At 57.9% G+C, this 14,773-nt stretch overlaps 1 protein-coding gene across 2 annotated transcripts in view; it reads left to right on the top strand.

Moving 5' to 3' along the window:
- Positions 1 to 14,773, top strand: part of AP2A2 (adaptor related protein complex 2 subunit alpha 2) — a 48,874-nt gene that overhangs the window by 15,188 nt on the left and 18,913 nt on the right. For both annotated transcript variants that reach the window (XM_059710681.1, XM_059710680.1), the window contains exons 2-7: positions 3,798 to 3,866; positions 8,878 to 9,020; positions 9,602 to 9,795; positions 10,737 to 10,866; positions 13,048 to 13,149; positions 14,179 to 14,287. In XM_059710681.1, the coding sequence (XP_059566664.1) occupies positions 3,798 to 3,866; positions 8,878 to 9,020; positions 9,602 to 9,795; positions 10,737 to 10,866; positions 13,048 to 13,149; positions 14,179 to 14,287 (747 nt within the window). The remainder of the gene's footprint in view (positions 1 to 3,797; positions 3,867 to 8,877; positions 9,021 to 9,601; positions 9,796 to 10,736; positions 10,867 to 13,047; positions 13,150 to 14,178; positions 14,288 to 14,773) is intronic.

The raw sequence follows: 14,773 nt of genomic DNA, 5'->3' as shown, positions 1-14,773 counted from the left end.
AAAAAAAATTAAAAAAGAAAAAAAAAACCTTTACATTTTGATCAGTTAATTTTGTTAAAATATATTTTTATTGATTTCAGAGAGGAAGGAAGAGGGGGAGAGAGATAGAAACATTGATGAGAGAGAATCATGGATCGGCTGCCTCCTGCATGCCTCACACTGGGGATTGAGCCCACAACCCAGGCATGTGCCCTGACCTGGAATTGAACCCTGACCTGGTTCATGGGTTGACGCTCAACCACTGAGCCATGCCAGCCGGGCTCAGTCAGTTGATTTTTGACCAGAGTGCCAAGGCAATCTGGTGGAGAAAAGAGTGGTTTTTTAAGCCAATGGTGCTGGCGTGACTGTGTAAACCACATGCGAAAGGCTGGAATGACCCTGCCCCACAGCACACTCAGAGTTGACTCAGGATGTCAGCCCAGTGCAGAAGCTGAGGGACAGGAACAGGAGTAAGTCTTTGTGAGGTTGGGGAATGACTTCTTAGATGTGACAGAGGACAAGTGACAAGAAGGGTGCCTTGACTTCCTCAAAGCCAAAAACATGAAGAGACAACCCAAGGATGAAAGTATTTGAAAGGGCTGTATTCAGAATATTGAATTAAAAAGTGGACAAAGTATTTGAATTTGTTTCTTGAAAGTAGACACACAAATATCCAGTGAGCACATTAAAAGCCATCAGGCAAATGCAGATCAAAACCACGATGAGATGCGGCTTCCCCCACCGGGATGACGGTGCTGGAGGGACCGCAGTGACAAGTGTGGAGAACGGGGCCGCCCTTCGGGAGAGCAGCTGTCACCCCTCAAACGGGAAACACAGTGACCGTGTGGCCCAGCAGTGCTGCTCCCGGGTGTGTCCACCCAAGAGAAACGAGAACGTGTTCACAGAAACTGGCCCATGAACGGCCATAGCCACGTTATTCATAGCAGCCAGAGAGGGGAAATGGCCCCGTCCGTCACAGAGGGTGTGGCATGTCCACATAATGCGAAGTTCTTCAGCAAAGGGACAGCGCATTGGTCCTTTCTGCCATGAACCAGCGAGGTGAAAGGAGCCCTCAGGACCCTGGGAGACTTTCAGGGGTGGGGGGGTGCAGCCGGGCCTGGGAGAGCCGAGGGGCTGCTGGGCGCTGCTGCCGGGCCTGCTCTCCCTGGTTTGACGCACTTTTTACAGGACTGAGCGTGGTGGAGACACGGCTCTGAATGTCCCAAAGCCCGTGAACCGTGTGCTTTGAGTGAGCGGGTCGTGTGATGTATGTCCCAGCACAGCCGATGAGAGCCCGGGCATGGGTCGGGGTGGAGCGTGGCCTCGCCTCTGGCATGAGCCCTCTGACTCGGAGAGCAGTTAGTCCAGTTGGGGAATCTGCTCCAAGGCCCGTTTCTGGCGCTTTCCGGGAAAGGTGAGTGCCCTGTGCCACCACTTGGCGTGTGCTTTTTGCTTGTTCTGCTGGGTCCTCCTCACGCCCACTGATGGAGCAGCCGAGGCACAGAGCGTGGCGTTGGTGCCCAGGGTCAGTGCCGCCCGAGACCAGGCGGGCGGTGTGTCCTGGCTCAGTTGCAGAGTTTGCTCTGTTGACCACTGTGCTGCCCGCCGTCAGTATAATGTTAGCAATATCTTCCTTCATAAACGCCCTTTTTGGTCAGTTAGGGCTTTTGATGTACTCAGTGAATTCATTTTATACAAAGATTAAGTCTTTCTTTAGACCAAACTTTACTGTAAATTTCAGACTTAGTACTTTAACCTGGGTGATAGGCTCCTGCCCTCGGTGCTTCCAGGATATGAGACGGTCTGTTGGCTGGTTCAGCGCAAATCAGGAGGAAGCATTGGCTAGCGGGACGGCTGTTCAGAAACCCCAGGAGCTGTTAACAATCCCGTGCCCAGGCTGCATTCTCCGCTGCTTGCTGGGCGCACGGGTGGCTTGTTTTGGGCAGAGGTTGCGGCTAGTCCAGGTTACTCATTAGCCAGCAGAGCCCAAGTCCATCCTGGGATGCCTGTTATGAGCTTGGCGTCTTCAGCGGCCGACCGACCTGCCACATTTGAGATAGAGATGGTGCGGGGTGGCTCAGAGGTCAGACGGCAAGCCTGGTGAGGCCTGGCCCAGTGCCAGTTGATTCCTGAAGTCCGCGGAGGGCAGTAAAGCCCGTGCCTCCCCAGAGCAAGTTCTTTATCTGAAAATATGAGCTTCCTGCTGGGGCCACTCCCAATAGTGTGGGTGGCCTAGTTGTGTGAGCCCTCTGTCTGGGAGGAGAGCAGCTGGAGTGAGCCTGCGCTGGCGCCCTGAAGCCCACTGGCCGTGCCCAGGCTGCCTTTGCCCGCGGGATGGTGGCCTCCTAACGCTGTGATTCCATGTGTCGATCTGTGGGTTGCCAGTCACCCTGCCACACTGGGCTTCCTTCTCCGCCTCCCCTTGGAGCGCTGCCTGTGACCAGTGTAGCTCTTTGCTCCCCTGGAATTCCCCTCGGGCGCTTGCAGGGTTTGACACTTGGGAGTAGCCTTGCTGTCTGGACTAAAGGGAGAGAAACCATCCAGTTACAGGCTCATGTTTGTGAGCTGGTCCTCCTGATCCTCATGCTGCTATTGCCACCATGAGAAGAGGGCATGGAGGTGACAGCCCAGTTAGTGGACATACCAGAGAGAAGCACGACACAGATTCCCGTGCACCTGTGAGAAGCACACACACACAGGCACACACAGACACAGATGCGCACAGGAGCACACAGAGGCATACACAGGCGCACACATAGAAGAACTCAGAGGTGCACATGCACACATGGCACACATAGTGTGCACACAGGTGCACACTGGCACACACAGAGGCACACAGACATAGGCATGCACACAGAGGCCCGCAGGCCCGCACACGGGTACACACAGGCACACACAGGTACATACACAGAGGCACACAGAGGTGCACACAGGCACACACAGTGGCATACAGACATAGCGAGGCACACAGGTACACACATAGGCACACACACAGGTGCACTGAGGCACACAGGTACACACAGGCACACACAGAGGCACACAGGCACGCACATAGGCACACACAGGTGCACCGAGGCACACAGGTACACACAGGCACACACATGCACACACAGGTACATGCATAGGTACACAGAGGTACACACAGAGGCACACAGACATAGCCATGCACACAGAGGCACACAGGCATACACAAAGGCACGTACACATAGGCATGCACACCGAGGCACACAGGTACACACAGGCACACACAGGTACATACACAGTGGCACACAGAGGTGCACAGAGGCGCACACACATGCGTGCCCTCCTGTGCACAGTGCTTTGTCCACACTCCATGCAGGCTGTGAAGGCACGCATGTGTTTGTTGAATTAAGGCCAACCTAGCAGGAGGCCAGGGTGGAGGCAGAGCTCGACGGCCACTGTGTCCTGGAGAATCCCCGCACCTCACAGGCGCACAGGCGGCGAGCTCAGCGTGTGTAGGTTGGTGGGCTTCATCAGTAGGCGAAGTTCATACCTTGAACATGGCCTGCACCGTCAGGCACGCTGCGGGCAAACGATGAGCTGGAAAAAGCCCGGCAGGTGTTTGCGCGCTTCCCGCTCCGAAAGGGGGAAAGGTGAATGAACGCTGGCATTCAGGAGCTTGCCCGCCTGGACCCGAGGCCCGGCCCCGCTGCCACTGGCCCTGGTCGAGGCAGCTTGCTTTGCTCGTCAGGCTTCTGAAAGCAGCGATTCTGCCTTTAACGTTCCGTGTCCGTCTCACCAGGGAACGGTGTGTGTGGAGAAGGCAGTTAAAGAAACATATTTGTGTTCTTTTTTAGGCAAAAGTAAAGAAGCAGAAATAAAGAGAATAAATAAGGAGCTGGCAAACATTCGGTCAAAATTTAAAGGTAAGCGTGTGGGAGCCCTTCTGTGAAATGCTCTAATGTACACTTAGGAGGAGGGACTCAGTCTTTTTTTCCACTTCAAACCAAAGCTCAGGTGTTAGTACTGTTGCTCTCATGCTGTTAGAAGCTAAGCGTGTTTGAAGCCAGGCCCCTGGTTATTCTCGACCTGTTAGACGTTTGTGTAGTCGACCAGACAGCGTGGCCCCTTCCCAGGCCCCTAGCTCTTTCCGGGGCTGGGGGGACGCTCATCCGTGCCCCAAGCATGCGAGCCTGCCGACCCCGCAGACCCCGCATGGGCTCGGAGTGGGAGCCTCAGATGAAGACCTGCATCCGAGGCCACTGGTTCCTCGTTTGGAATTCTGTCAAGCGATCCGAGCACTTCCCCTGCCAAAGCGTGTTCTGCCGTGTTGATGACGCTACCTGACCCACTCAGGTTGTGGGGACACACTTCCCCGAGCACCCACCTCATCTTGAGGAAGTGGTGTCGATTTTCAGCTTTAAGGACGTGCGGAGCCTTAAGCCTGTAAGCCTTAGTTTTCAGTCAACTTAACAGGTTGGGGGCCTGGGTCCAGTCTCTGGGAGACTTTGGAGCCTGACTGGCGTCGCCCAGGGACCGTGGTACAGGCGGGCTGGGGCCAACCCAGGAACCCGGCATAGGAGACAGGATTGCTTGGCGGTGCTCCCTGTGCTGCCAGGTGATGGGGAAGCTAGTGGGGCTCGGGGGTTACTGACTGAGGTGCCCGCTGACCCTGGGGGAGTACTGTGCTGCCAGGTGATGGGGAAGCTAGCGGGGCTCAGGAATTGCTGACGAGGGTGCCCACTGACCCCAGGGGAGTACCGAGCTGTGATACTTCCAGCCGGGCCCAAGGCTGCTCTCGGTCCATGGAGCTCCTGAGAGCATGTGAGATGGTTTGCTTATGTGTGTATTTATGAGGGAGATGTCTGTAACTTTCATTGCTTAAAATTTTTTTATTTATCTTTTTTTATTAAGACTTCATTTTTTCAAAGCAGTTTATGCTCCCAGCAAAATTAAGAGGACAGTACAGAGATTTCCCAGGTACACCTGCCTCCCCCCATCCACGTCCCCACCAGACGGTGACTTCCTTTCAGTCAGGAGCCTGCACTGCCCGTCACAGCACCCAGAGCCCACAGAGCATCAGGGCTCATCGTGCTGTTGGACATTCTGTGGGTTTGGACAGATGTGTCCACCTTTTAGTACTGCTGCCCTGACAGCCCTGTGCCCACCCCGGCAGCCCCGAGCTGCTCCGCCCCCACAGCTCCACCTTTTCCAGGGCATCAGAGTCGGAGTCACAGACGGCTTCTGTCACGGCCTCTGTCACTCAGTCACATGCATCTAAGTTCCCTCCGGGTCTTTTCCTGACCTGATAGCACATTTCTTTATAGCGCTGAATACCATCCCATGTCCGATGGGCCCCATTTATTTACCCATCGCCCCGGAGGCCATCGCGGGTGCTCCAGGCCTTGGCGGTGATGATAAAGCGGCTGTAAGCATCCATGTGCAGGCTGTTTGTGGCGTGAATTTTCAGCTCCTTTGGGTAAATACCAAGGAGCACAATTGCTGGGTCCGACGGCGAGAAACCACCACCTGCCTGGCCAGGCGTCTGCACCATCTGCGTCCCCAGCACAGAGCCATCCCGCTGCCCCGCGCCCGCCCCGCACTGGGGGTGTCAGTGCTGGATTCTGGCCTACGGGTGGGTGTGCAGAGCTGTCCCGTCGTCTTAATTGGCATTTCCCAGGTGACAGACGCTGTGGAGCAGCTCTGTGCTCACCGGCCTCCTGTGCGTCTCTGGGGTGGCACTGACGACTCCCACTGCTTCCTGAAGGGAGGGACTGTCACTGGTGGCAAGGTCTCTGCTCTGAGGCTTCGGAGCTGTGTCACCTTGTCAAGTCCCTTAACTCTTGGTGCCTCTTTTCCGAGCTGTAAATGGGACACTGATGCCCTTGGTGGGTTGTCCGTGAGCAGACCCTCGATGAGATCGCAGGACTAGTGAAAGTGCAGGGGGAGGCCGGCGGGTGAGGGCGGGAGGCAGCAGGGGGAGATGTGACAGTGTCCGTCTGCACCGTGGAGCCAGGCATTGGGTGGGAACATGGGAACAGGGAGTCCCTCGCCACGCCATCACTTAGTCGTGGCTGGAAAGCCCAGGAAGGCAGACCGCCAGCAGGCCAGTCAGCTCACCACTGAAGGGAGGGCCATGCCTGCTGCCCAGATGGCCTGCGTGTGGACGCACATAGACGCCTGTTTAGGACGGGAGTCCTGATACCTGTTAATCATGTTGTTATGGAAAGTCCCTGGCCCCTCAGATGGTGACTCTCCCAGCCATCCATACAGATGCTTTGGGACAACAGGATTGTATTGTTTCCTCCGCCTTCACGCCTCTCTAAGCCCAGCCGCCTGCGTAGAGAGGAGGCTGCCCCCTGTCGGTTAACCAGTTGGTGTTAACTGAGCTCGTGTGCGCCCTGACTAGTAGCAAACATGAGAACACCAGCCCTGTCTGCAGAGTGTGCTCTGGGGACTTGCACCCCTTATGGCAGGTTAGATGGTCTAGATCCGTGCTGTCCCTAGAAATACTGTGCAGGTCACACGCAGACATGCGCAAATGTCCCAGGACTCACGGTAAAGACGGAAGGGAAGGCAGTGAGCTTTCATGCATTTGACCCAGCGGCACACCTGAAGCCCCCCTGCAGCGTGAACCGGTGGGCAAGGAGAACCCTGCGTGGTTCAGACTCCCACTGAGGCTCCGGCACCGGGCGGGGCGGGTGGGGGGGTGCCTCGGAGCCCACCCTCTGCAGCAGCCACGGCTCAGGTGCTTGGGAGCCACTGTGGCCCAGACCAACCCTTCGCCTGAAAACAGCCTAAAAAGACCATAGCATGGACACAGTCTGGAGAGCCTCCTCGAGGAAAAGGGCAGCGAGGCTGGGCCTTTCTAAGAGGTGGGGGCCCACAGGGAGTGCTGCCGCCTGTGCGCCTCGCCTTGCCTCGCCTCGAGAGCTGAGAGCTGTGAGCCAGAGACCGGCAGGAAGCAAATCTCCAGGGTAGTTATCAACCAGGTGACTTTGCCCTCCAGGGGCACTGGGCAAAGTCTGGAGACATTTTTGGCCATCACGTCTTGGGGTGGGAGGGTGCTGCTGCCATCTAGTGGGCGGAGGCCAGGAGACTGCTGAACACCTTCGGGGCACAGTATGGCCCCAATGTGAGCAACCCTGGCTAGAGGGGAAAAAGCCAGAGCCACCCAAAGTGGAGGCGCCTTCCACTGTCAACGGGGACCCCCAGGCAATGCCCTCAGGCAGCAGTGACCTGTACGTGAGCCACCCTGCCAGATCACCCTGCCAGATCACCGCGACTTGGTGAAGGTGAGAGAAACAGCCCTGTCTGGGGAGATGCTATTACAGCGCTGCCTGGGGTTCCTGCAGCGAGCTCTCCGAGGACGAGGTCACCGCCAGCCGCCAGCGTGGAGTGCAGAGGAGGGAAAGGAATCCTGAAGGCGTGGCCAGAGCAGCAGAGGCAGCAGGAACAAGGCTCACCCCTCGAAAAAAGTCATCAACAAACCTGAACATCTCAGCAGGAGACTCGGGAAGTGTGAAAGGGAACAGCAGATTTTGAAATAAGACCAAATGGAAATTCTAGAACTGAGACCTGCAGGGCCCCCTGGAGAGCTCCGTGGGTGGTGTAACGGCAGGCCTAGTTGGAGAGAGACTCGGGGTTCTGAGAGGCAGGAAAGGAAACACCTGTCCTGAGCCCGCTTCTGCTTCCCTTCCTCGTCCCTGTGAGCCTGTGCTGTCGGCTCACTCTCCCGGCGCCGCTCAGCCGTGCAGTGTCCGGCTTCTGCAAGGGCCGCCGGGGCACGGGCCTCTGACAAGTGGACAGGCCGCGGGGCACAGACAGGATGCCTCTGGTTTGTGGCCATCCACCCTCTTGGTAAGCCAGGGACATGGCTGTCACTCTCATCGTCCCCGTTTACAGCTCAGAAAGCCTCGATTTGACATTTTGGGATTGCTGGAATTAAAGACCATTTAACTGAAACTAGCATTTGAGGCCTGTCTTAGACTGGGCAGTCAGGAGAAAAGCCTCACTGAGGGCCACAGGGCGCCCACTGTGAGGAACACTGAGTGCTGTAAGGTGATGCTGAGACGCAGGAGGCAGTGGCCTCCGGGCTTGAAGGAGCCCTCAGCTGTCTCTCCAGCACCACCACTGGGATGGTGAGGGGGGCGCGTAGGGGATGCTGCCCTGGGCCGAGCACCAGGGAGCCTGTGGAGCTGACCGGTGGCTGATGACAAGTTCTGCAGTTGGGAGTGGACTGGGGCTCCTGCGGAGTGAGGAGCAGGCCCCGTGTGCCCTGGGGCGGCTGCCAGGATGCTGGGCACACTGCAGCTTGGCCCTTGCTCCTGGGGGGTGGGGAGCAGGTGCTGGAGTATTTGGGGGGATGCTGGTGGAGCCAGCGCATACTCTTTCTTTTTTTTAAAATATATTTTTATTGATTTCAGGGAGGAAGGGAGAAGGAGAGAGAGAAACATCAATGATGAGGGAGAATCATGGATCAGCTGCCTTCTGCACACCCCACACTGGGGATCGAGCCCACAACCAGGGCATGTGCTCTTGACTAGAATTGAACCCAGGACCCTTCAGTCCTCAGGCCGATGCTCTACCCACTGAGCCAAACCAGCTAGGGCCGCATACACTTTCTTGATGGAGATGGACATGTGGGCTGTGTGGCGTGAGCAGGGCTTTTGTTCCCAGGCCTGTCGCTGGGAGCAGTGGGGCAGAGCCCCTGGCGGTGCAGAACACGTGTGGGGTGCCAAGGCAGGAAGTGTTAGTGTCGCTCTCGAGTTCAGAGGGGACCCTGCACAGTGCCAGGTGCGTCTGCGCCCAGTGCCGAGGTGCCATTTGTGCCCAGCACAGGGCCGGCGTGCGTCTGGTGGGGCCACTGCCTGTGCCACAGGCCACTCCTTGCTGCCTGCCTTGCTCCTCGGTTAAGCTCTCAGCTTCCCTTCCTAGGTGACAAGGCTCTTGATGGCTACAGTAAAAAGAAGTACGTCTGCAAGTTGCTCTTCATCTTCCTCCTGGGCCACGACATTGACTTTGGGCACATGGAGGCCGTGAACCTGCTGAGCTCCAACAGATACACGGAGAAGCAGATCGTGAGTGCCGCTCAGGGGGACTGGAGGGTGCAGGGCTCTCATGGGCCTCCCCTCGAGACCAGTGTGGAGGAATCACGTCCCGCTGCCTGGGGAGCAGGTGGACTTGGGGTGACACGGGCTGGAGTTTGGCCTGGGTGGAGAGGGGGAGCTGGAGCACAGAGACAGATTCAAGAGGGGACAGCCATCAGCTGGGTTCTGGAAGTCACCCAGTGATTTTAGTTACAGTCGAGGCAAGCGCCTTCCCTCTCAGGACGGCAGTGAGTCTGGGTTACTCACCCATCACGATGCAGAGGCAGTGGGACTCGGGGGAAGGCCAGGCCAAGGTGTCTGATTCCCGTGGGCATCTGACTGCCTCTCAGGTTCCTCTTGCAGGACTTCCCCCTGCAGGGCCAGAAGCAGAGACTTAGCCTCCGTAACAGAAGTGGCTCCCGCCACCCCCCACCCCGCCCCCTGCCCACGAGTCCTGCATAGCATGTCTTAGCGCAGCGCGGGCCCTCGGGAACACGCGGGATGTGCTGGTGCCTCCGGCCCACGTGGACGGGGTGGTTAGGAGCTCTCTGCTCTCTTGTCCTCCCACCCAGGGGTACCTCTTCATCTCGGTGCTGGTGAACTCCAACAGCGAACTGATCCGCCTGATCAACAACGCCATCAAGAATGACCTGGCCAGCCGGAACCCCACCTTCATGGGCTTGGCCCTGCACTGCATCGCCAACGTGGGCAGCCGGGAGATGGCCGAGGCCTTCGCAGGGGAGATCCCCAAGATCCTTGTGGCTGGGTATGTGTCCTGCCACTTGTTGGAAAATGCCTCTCAGTCAGTCAGCTATGCAGCTACCTAGAGACTTCACAGGACGAGCTCGTCTCTGAAGATTACGTAGCGGAGACGAGGTGCTGGTTAGACGTCAGGAGGAGTCCAGTCCAGCTCCCCGCCCTCCAGGCCCTCAGGGATGAGAAAGCCAAAAGGGAGGCGAATAGTAAAGACAGCCCCCAAACTCTCTTCCCTCCATGCCTCACCAGCTGGCTGGTGTGCGGCCCACCCTGGAGCGCTCCCTGGTGCGCCTGGAGCAGATTGGGCTGGGGTGTGGGGGAGGGGCATAGACAGTGCTGGGAACGAACATTCTGTGCCTTCAGCCAACATTCCTACCAGGATAGACCCTCCCTCCCCGCAAGGTGTCTGCAGGGGTCCCACCTAGCCTCCCGGTGCTCCCCAGCCCAAAGCCGGGCTTTTCACCGCAGCCACATGAGAGGCGCAGGCATTGGAGCCGCTGGCCCTGTCTCTCAGTGCTGGGGGCAGGCAGGCGGGTGGGTGGACGACGCTGGGCGGGCGCCTGGCGGTGGTTTTGGAGATGGGAGGAAATCTTCAGGTTGACCAAAACAGCGTTCTTCAAACAATGAAAGAGATCGCTTCTCGGCCTTTTGGCTAAGGTCAAGTGCAAACAATGAGAGGATCGTGACCTGACTACCAGCACAGCCAGGGCCACCTGCAGCAGCTGGGCGCTAGGCTGAGTCTTGGGAGAGGGCTCTTTCCCGCAGTGTGTTGGAGTGAAGTCCCGAGGCAGCTCTTTAGAGCAGACCCCTCCCTGAGGCTGAAGCCCTACTCTGCGTGTCCTTCCAGCCGGCCCACTGGCGGGCCTCTGGCTCGGTTCTGCTGGGGTGGGTGTTCTCGCAGCTCCAGGCCGTGCTGGCTGTGTTGTCCGTGACCGCTGGGTTGTCTTTCAGAGACACCATGGACAGCGCGAAGCAAAGCGCCGCCCTATGCCTGCTGCGTCTGTACCGGACGTCTCCCCACCTGGTCCCCACGGGTGACTGGGCATCCCGAGTGGTGCACCTCCTCAACGACCAGCACTTGGTAAGCGCCTCTGGATGAACCCTCCCCCGTAACCTCCGCAGGAATAGCCACCGCGACGCGGCTGCCCCGTGTCAGGGCGGCACACAGCGCTCCCGTCGGGCCTGTGAGCCCCCTGCCTGGGTGATGAGTCGGACGTGGTCTCTGGCTCACCTGGAACTCGGCGTTGGGGAACCACCTGCAGGCTGGGTGCAGGCAGCAAGCAGAGGTCAGCCTGTTCAGCGAGGGCGTGCCGTGTGTGGACAGGACGGGGGGTGTAGAGCGATCCAGTGCCTGTGGTCAGACCTCCACACGGGAGGGGCGTGTGGGGACAGCACATGGGAGGCAAGGTCAAGTAGGAGCAGGTGAGGGACAGAGTGGCCTTCTTTTGCCTGAATTCTGTTGCATAAATGAGAGAATCAGACTTCAAGGGAAACAGATTTTCCTGCTGAGTAGAGGGTGTGAGTATGTTGGCTGGTTACTACAATTTTTCCAGAAGAGAAATCTACCTTAAAAATCAAATTAGAAACAGTCATTGCATGGAGATTCCGAGGTGAGAGCTTGCTGTGGCGTGGCAGCCGGTGAGCTGTCCCTACACCACTCCCCGCGCCCACTGGAAAGGCTTGTGTCTGGACAGAGGCAGCCCTTCCTCAGGATGGAGCTGGGCGTCTGCCAGCAGACTTGGGGTGGGGGTCGGGGGGCGCTGGCAGGAGGTGTGGGGATTCGGCTTCCGGTACCAGCCATGCACCCGGCTCCCACCGGGTCACTCAGGGTCAGACTCTGCCCAGGCATGTGGGAAGCAGTGCTGGAGGCTGGGCTGGGAGGCTTCAGGTCACAGGTCGCCGCTCAGGGGGACCCCATGAGGCAGTGGGGCTTTCTCAGCTTTGCAGATGAGGAAACTGAGGTTCAGAGGCTTAGAGCTGGGGCCTGGGGCCTCTGCCATCCCAGAGCCCAGGTGGCATACGGAGGAGGCAGAGGGCAGGAGGGGCAGGGTGCGCAGCACGGCTTCCTGGGGCATGGTGCTCTGTAGACGCTGTCGTTCAGGTTCGTGGCTTTCTGGCGGTCGTCACTGCTGCCTCCTCAGGGGAGCTCCTGCGGCCACAGGGCTCAGAGCCTGGGGGTCTGTGTGAGCAGGGGTGCCCCTCCCAGTCCTGTGTCCGTCACAGTAGACTGCCGTGCAGCGGGCGCTGGCCTACGCCTCCCTTTCTGCAGGGACGCAGGGACGCAGGGACACAGGGAGAGCCAGACCCTGTACCAGGGCTCAGGGGCCCAACCAGCTCTTGTTGGTGGGCTTGTAGGGGAACCAGGCCCAGACACTGGCCTGGCAGAGCCTGCCCGTCACACGGAGTTGGTGAAAGCTCTCTGTCTGGCCTGGGGAGTCTTTGGCACTTACCTTGCCGCCAAGGACCGATAGGCAGGCAGTTAGCGCACCTCTTCTGTGCAGCCCTCTCTCTCCCCGGAAAGCCGAGCCCGCACAGCGAGGCTCCGATGAGGTCGCAGGGCGCTGACTTCTCCCGCTCTCTGTCCCAGAGTCCGGGTTGGGGTGGGGTAGAGCAGGGGAGCACCTGATGCCAAGGGAGCTTCCTGAGCTGGTTTGGGCGCATCTTCACCGGGAAGTGTTGTTCATTTTGTCTTGATGTGTTTATATTTGTGAGGGAACTTCTTTACTTAGATCTTCCGGGAGAACCAAGCCCACAAGTTGTGCTGGGAAGGTCCCGCAGGGGGAGGGCGTTGGGCCTGGTGGTGCTTTAGGGGCCACCCAGTTGGTGGCAGAGATGCAGCCCGGGCCACTTTCAAAAAGGGCCGAATGGGCTTTTTCAGTTCCACTCCTCACTTTTGGGTCATGAAGATTCAAGTGAGGCTGCAGATAATGCCTGCGGCACAGTCCACATCTAGGCAGGCGGCTGGGCGTGCAAGGATGGGGGCTGCCCTCTGCTGCCCCGCCCTGGCGGGGGAGCTGGAGTGTGGGAACTGCGTGGTTTGCAAGAAAAACTGCATAAAGACCACCACCTGCATGTGCCATGTCCACCTTCAGAAATACCGTGGGCCCAGCCAGTCGGCCGGAGGTGGCCGTGGGCTGCCGGTTTGTTGCTCTTAGTTTATTTAAAGTTGTATCTGGAGGATGGGTTTAACACGAGAGGATTAACAGCTGCCAGTATTTTGAGTGGAACCGGAATGCGTAGCGTGCCTGCATTTTCCTTTCAGGGCGTGGTCACTGCTGCCACGAGCCTCATCACCACCTTAGCTCAGAAGAACCCGGAAGAGTTTAAAACCTCCGTCTCTCTGGCCGTCTCCCGACTAAGCAGAGTGAGTCTGTGGGCAGGGACGGAACTCAGGGCGGGTTTGGGCTCAGTTATTTGATGCAATTGATATATTAGTTTAGTTTTTAGAATGCAGGGTATTTGGCACGGTTTGTAAATTCAAGAGTGAAAAGCTGCTTAGTAATTGGTGCGCTTCCTTTCGACCTTGAGGCCGTTGAGCGCTGTCTGTGTGGGAAGGTGCTGGAGCAGAGCCTGCCAGCCCCTCTCACCCAGCGGGCGGGGCCCAGCCTGTCCTCACGGCCCTGCGCGGTTTGATTTTATAGAAATGTTCGAGCAGCACATGTTCTCATGGGTTTGACCTGTTCTGGTCACCCTTGTGGGATTACGTTTGTTCTGTGTGCTTTTCATTCACTTGATGCCGGGTGAATGCGCCACAGCCGCCTCTTTATGACTTCGTGTCACCCCCGGGAGCTCTGGGGGCTGAGGCTACCTGACCTCCCCAGTGCTGGGCTGTGGGAGTGGGGACAGTGTCTTGGGGACAGTCGGGTGTTCGGAGGGTTGATGAGTGTCTGCCCTGCCAGGGCTGTGCTGCGACTGCGAGTAAAGGAGGCGGGTCCCCCACCCTCGACGGGCTCATGGCAGGGTGTACGCTTGGGAGACATGGGGGTGTGGGGCTGGGGTCAGGACACCAGCTGCTCCCTTCTGAGGGACCAGAGGCCTCCCTTTTGTGCCTCCTTCACTTCCCGGTCCACAAAGGAAAGACTGAGTTCTGCAGGCGCCGTGGAATTCTGTGCGAGGCAGCAGCAGCGTAGGCGTGTGTCCCAGGCGGGAGCGGCAGCACGCAGCTGCCCCACTGAGACGGGCACTGCAGGTGTGAACCTGGAGCAGCCGCGCCCCTTCACCTCTCAAGTACAGAGGAGCGTCTTAAACATTCTCAGCACATTGAATGAGACCAGGTTTTGGTTAGTGTGTGACCTGTGGAACCAGGGCCTGCGTGCCTTTGTGTGGGTCCCACAGTGGGGGCTCCTCCTGGGAACACCTGCCCGCAGTGCCTCACACCTGTGTTGTTTTACAGATTGTGACCTCCGCGTCAACAGACCTGCAGGATTACACTTACTACTTTGTCCCGGCTCCCTGGCTGTCAGTCAAACTTCTGAGGCTGCTACAGTGCTACCCACCCCCAGGTAGGGCCTCACACGGACAGGGTCAGCTCAGCCCCTTAGGGTTAGGTCTTCTGTTTGTTCTCTTTAAAGTCCTTTCCTGCCCGGCCGGTGTGGCTCAGTGCTTGAGCGTTGACCGATGAACCAAGAGGTCACCAGTTCGATTCCCGGTCAGGGCACATACCCAGATTTCAGGCTTGATCCCCAGCAGCGGGTGTGCAGGAGGCAGCCGATCAATGTTCCTCTCTCATTGATGTTTCTGTCTCTCTCTCCCTTTCTCTTCCCCTCTCTCTAATCAATAAAAACATTAAAAAAAAAAAAAAAGTCCTTTCCTGCCGCTGCTTTTTGTCCTGTGGATCCCTCTGTGAGGTGGCCACGCAGCCTGGTTTTCCCAGAGAAAGCTAGTGGAGCGCTTGCAGTGTTGTCACGATCTGGGACTATCTCTGTGTCTCTACACTATCATATACACCAGTGATGGCGAGCCTTTTGAGCTCGGCGTGTCAGCGTTTT

This window comes from Myotis daubentonii, chromosome 9 (assembly GCF_963259705.1).
Source record: "Myotis daubentonii chromosome 9, mMyoDau2.1, whole genome shotgun sequence".
NCBI classification, from domain to species: Eukaryota; Metazoa; Chordata; class Mammalia; order Chiroptera; family Vespertilionidae; genus Myotis; species Myotis daubentonii.
This window is presented reverse-complemented; position numbering and strand designations above follow the sequence as displayed.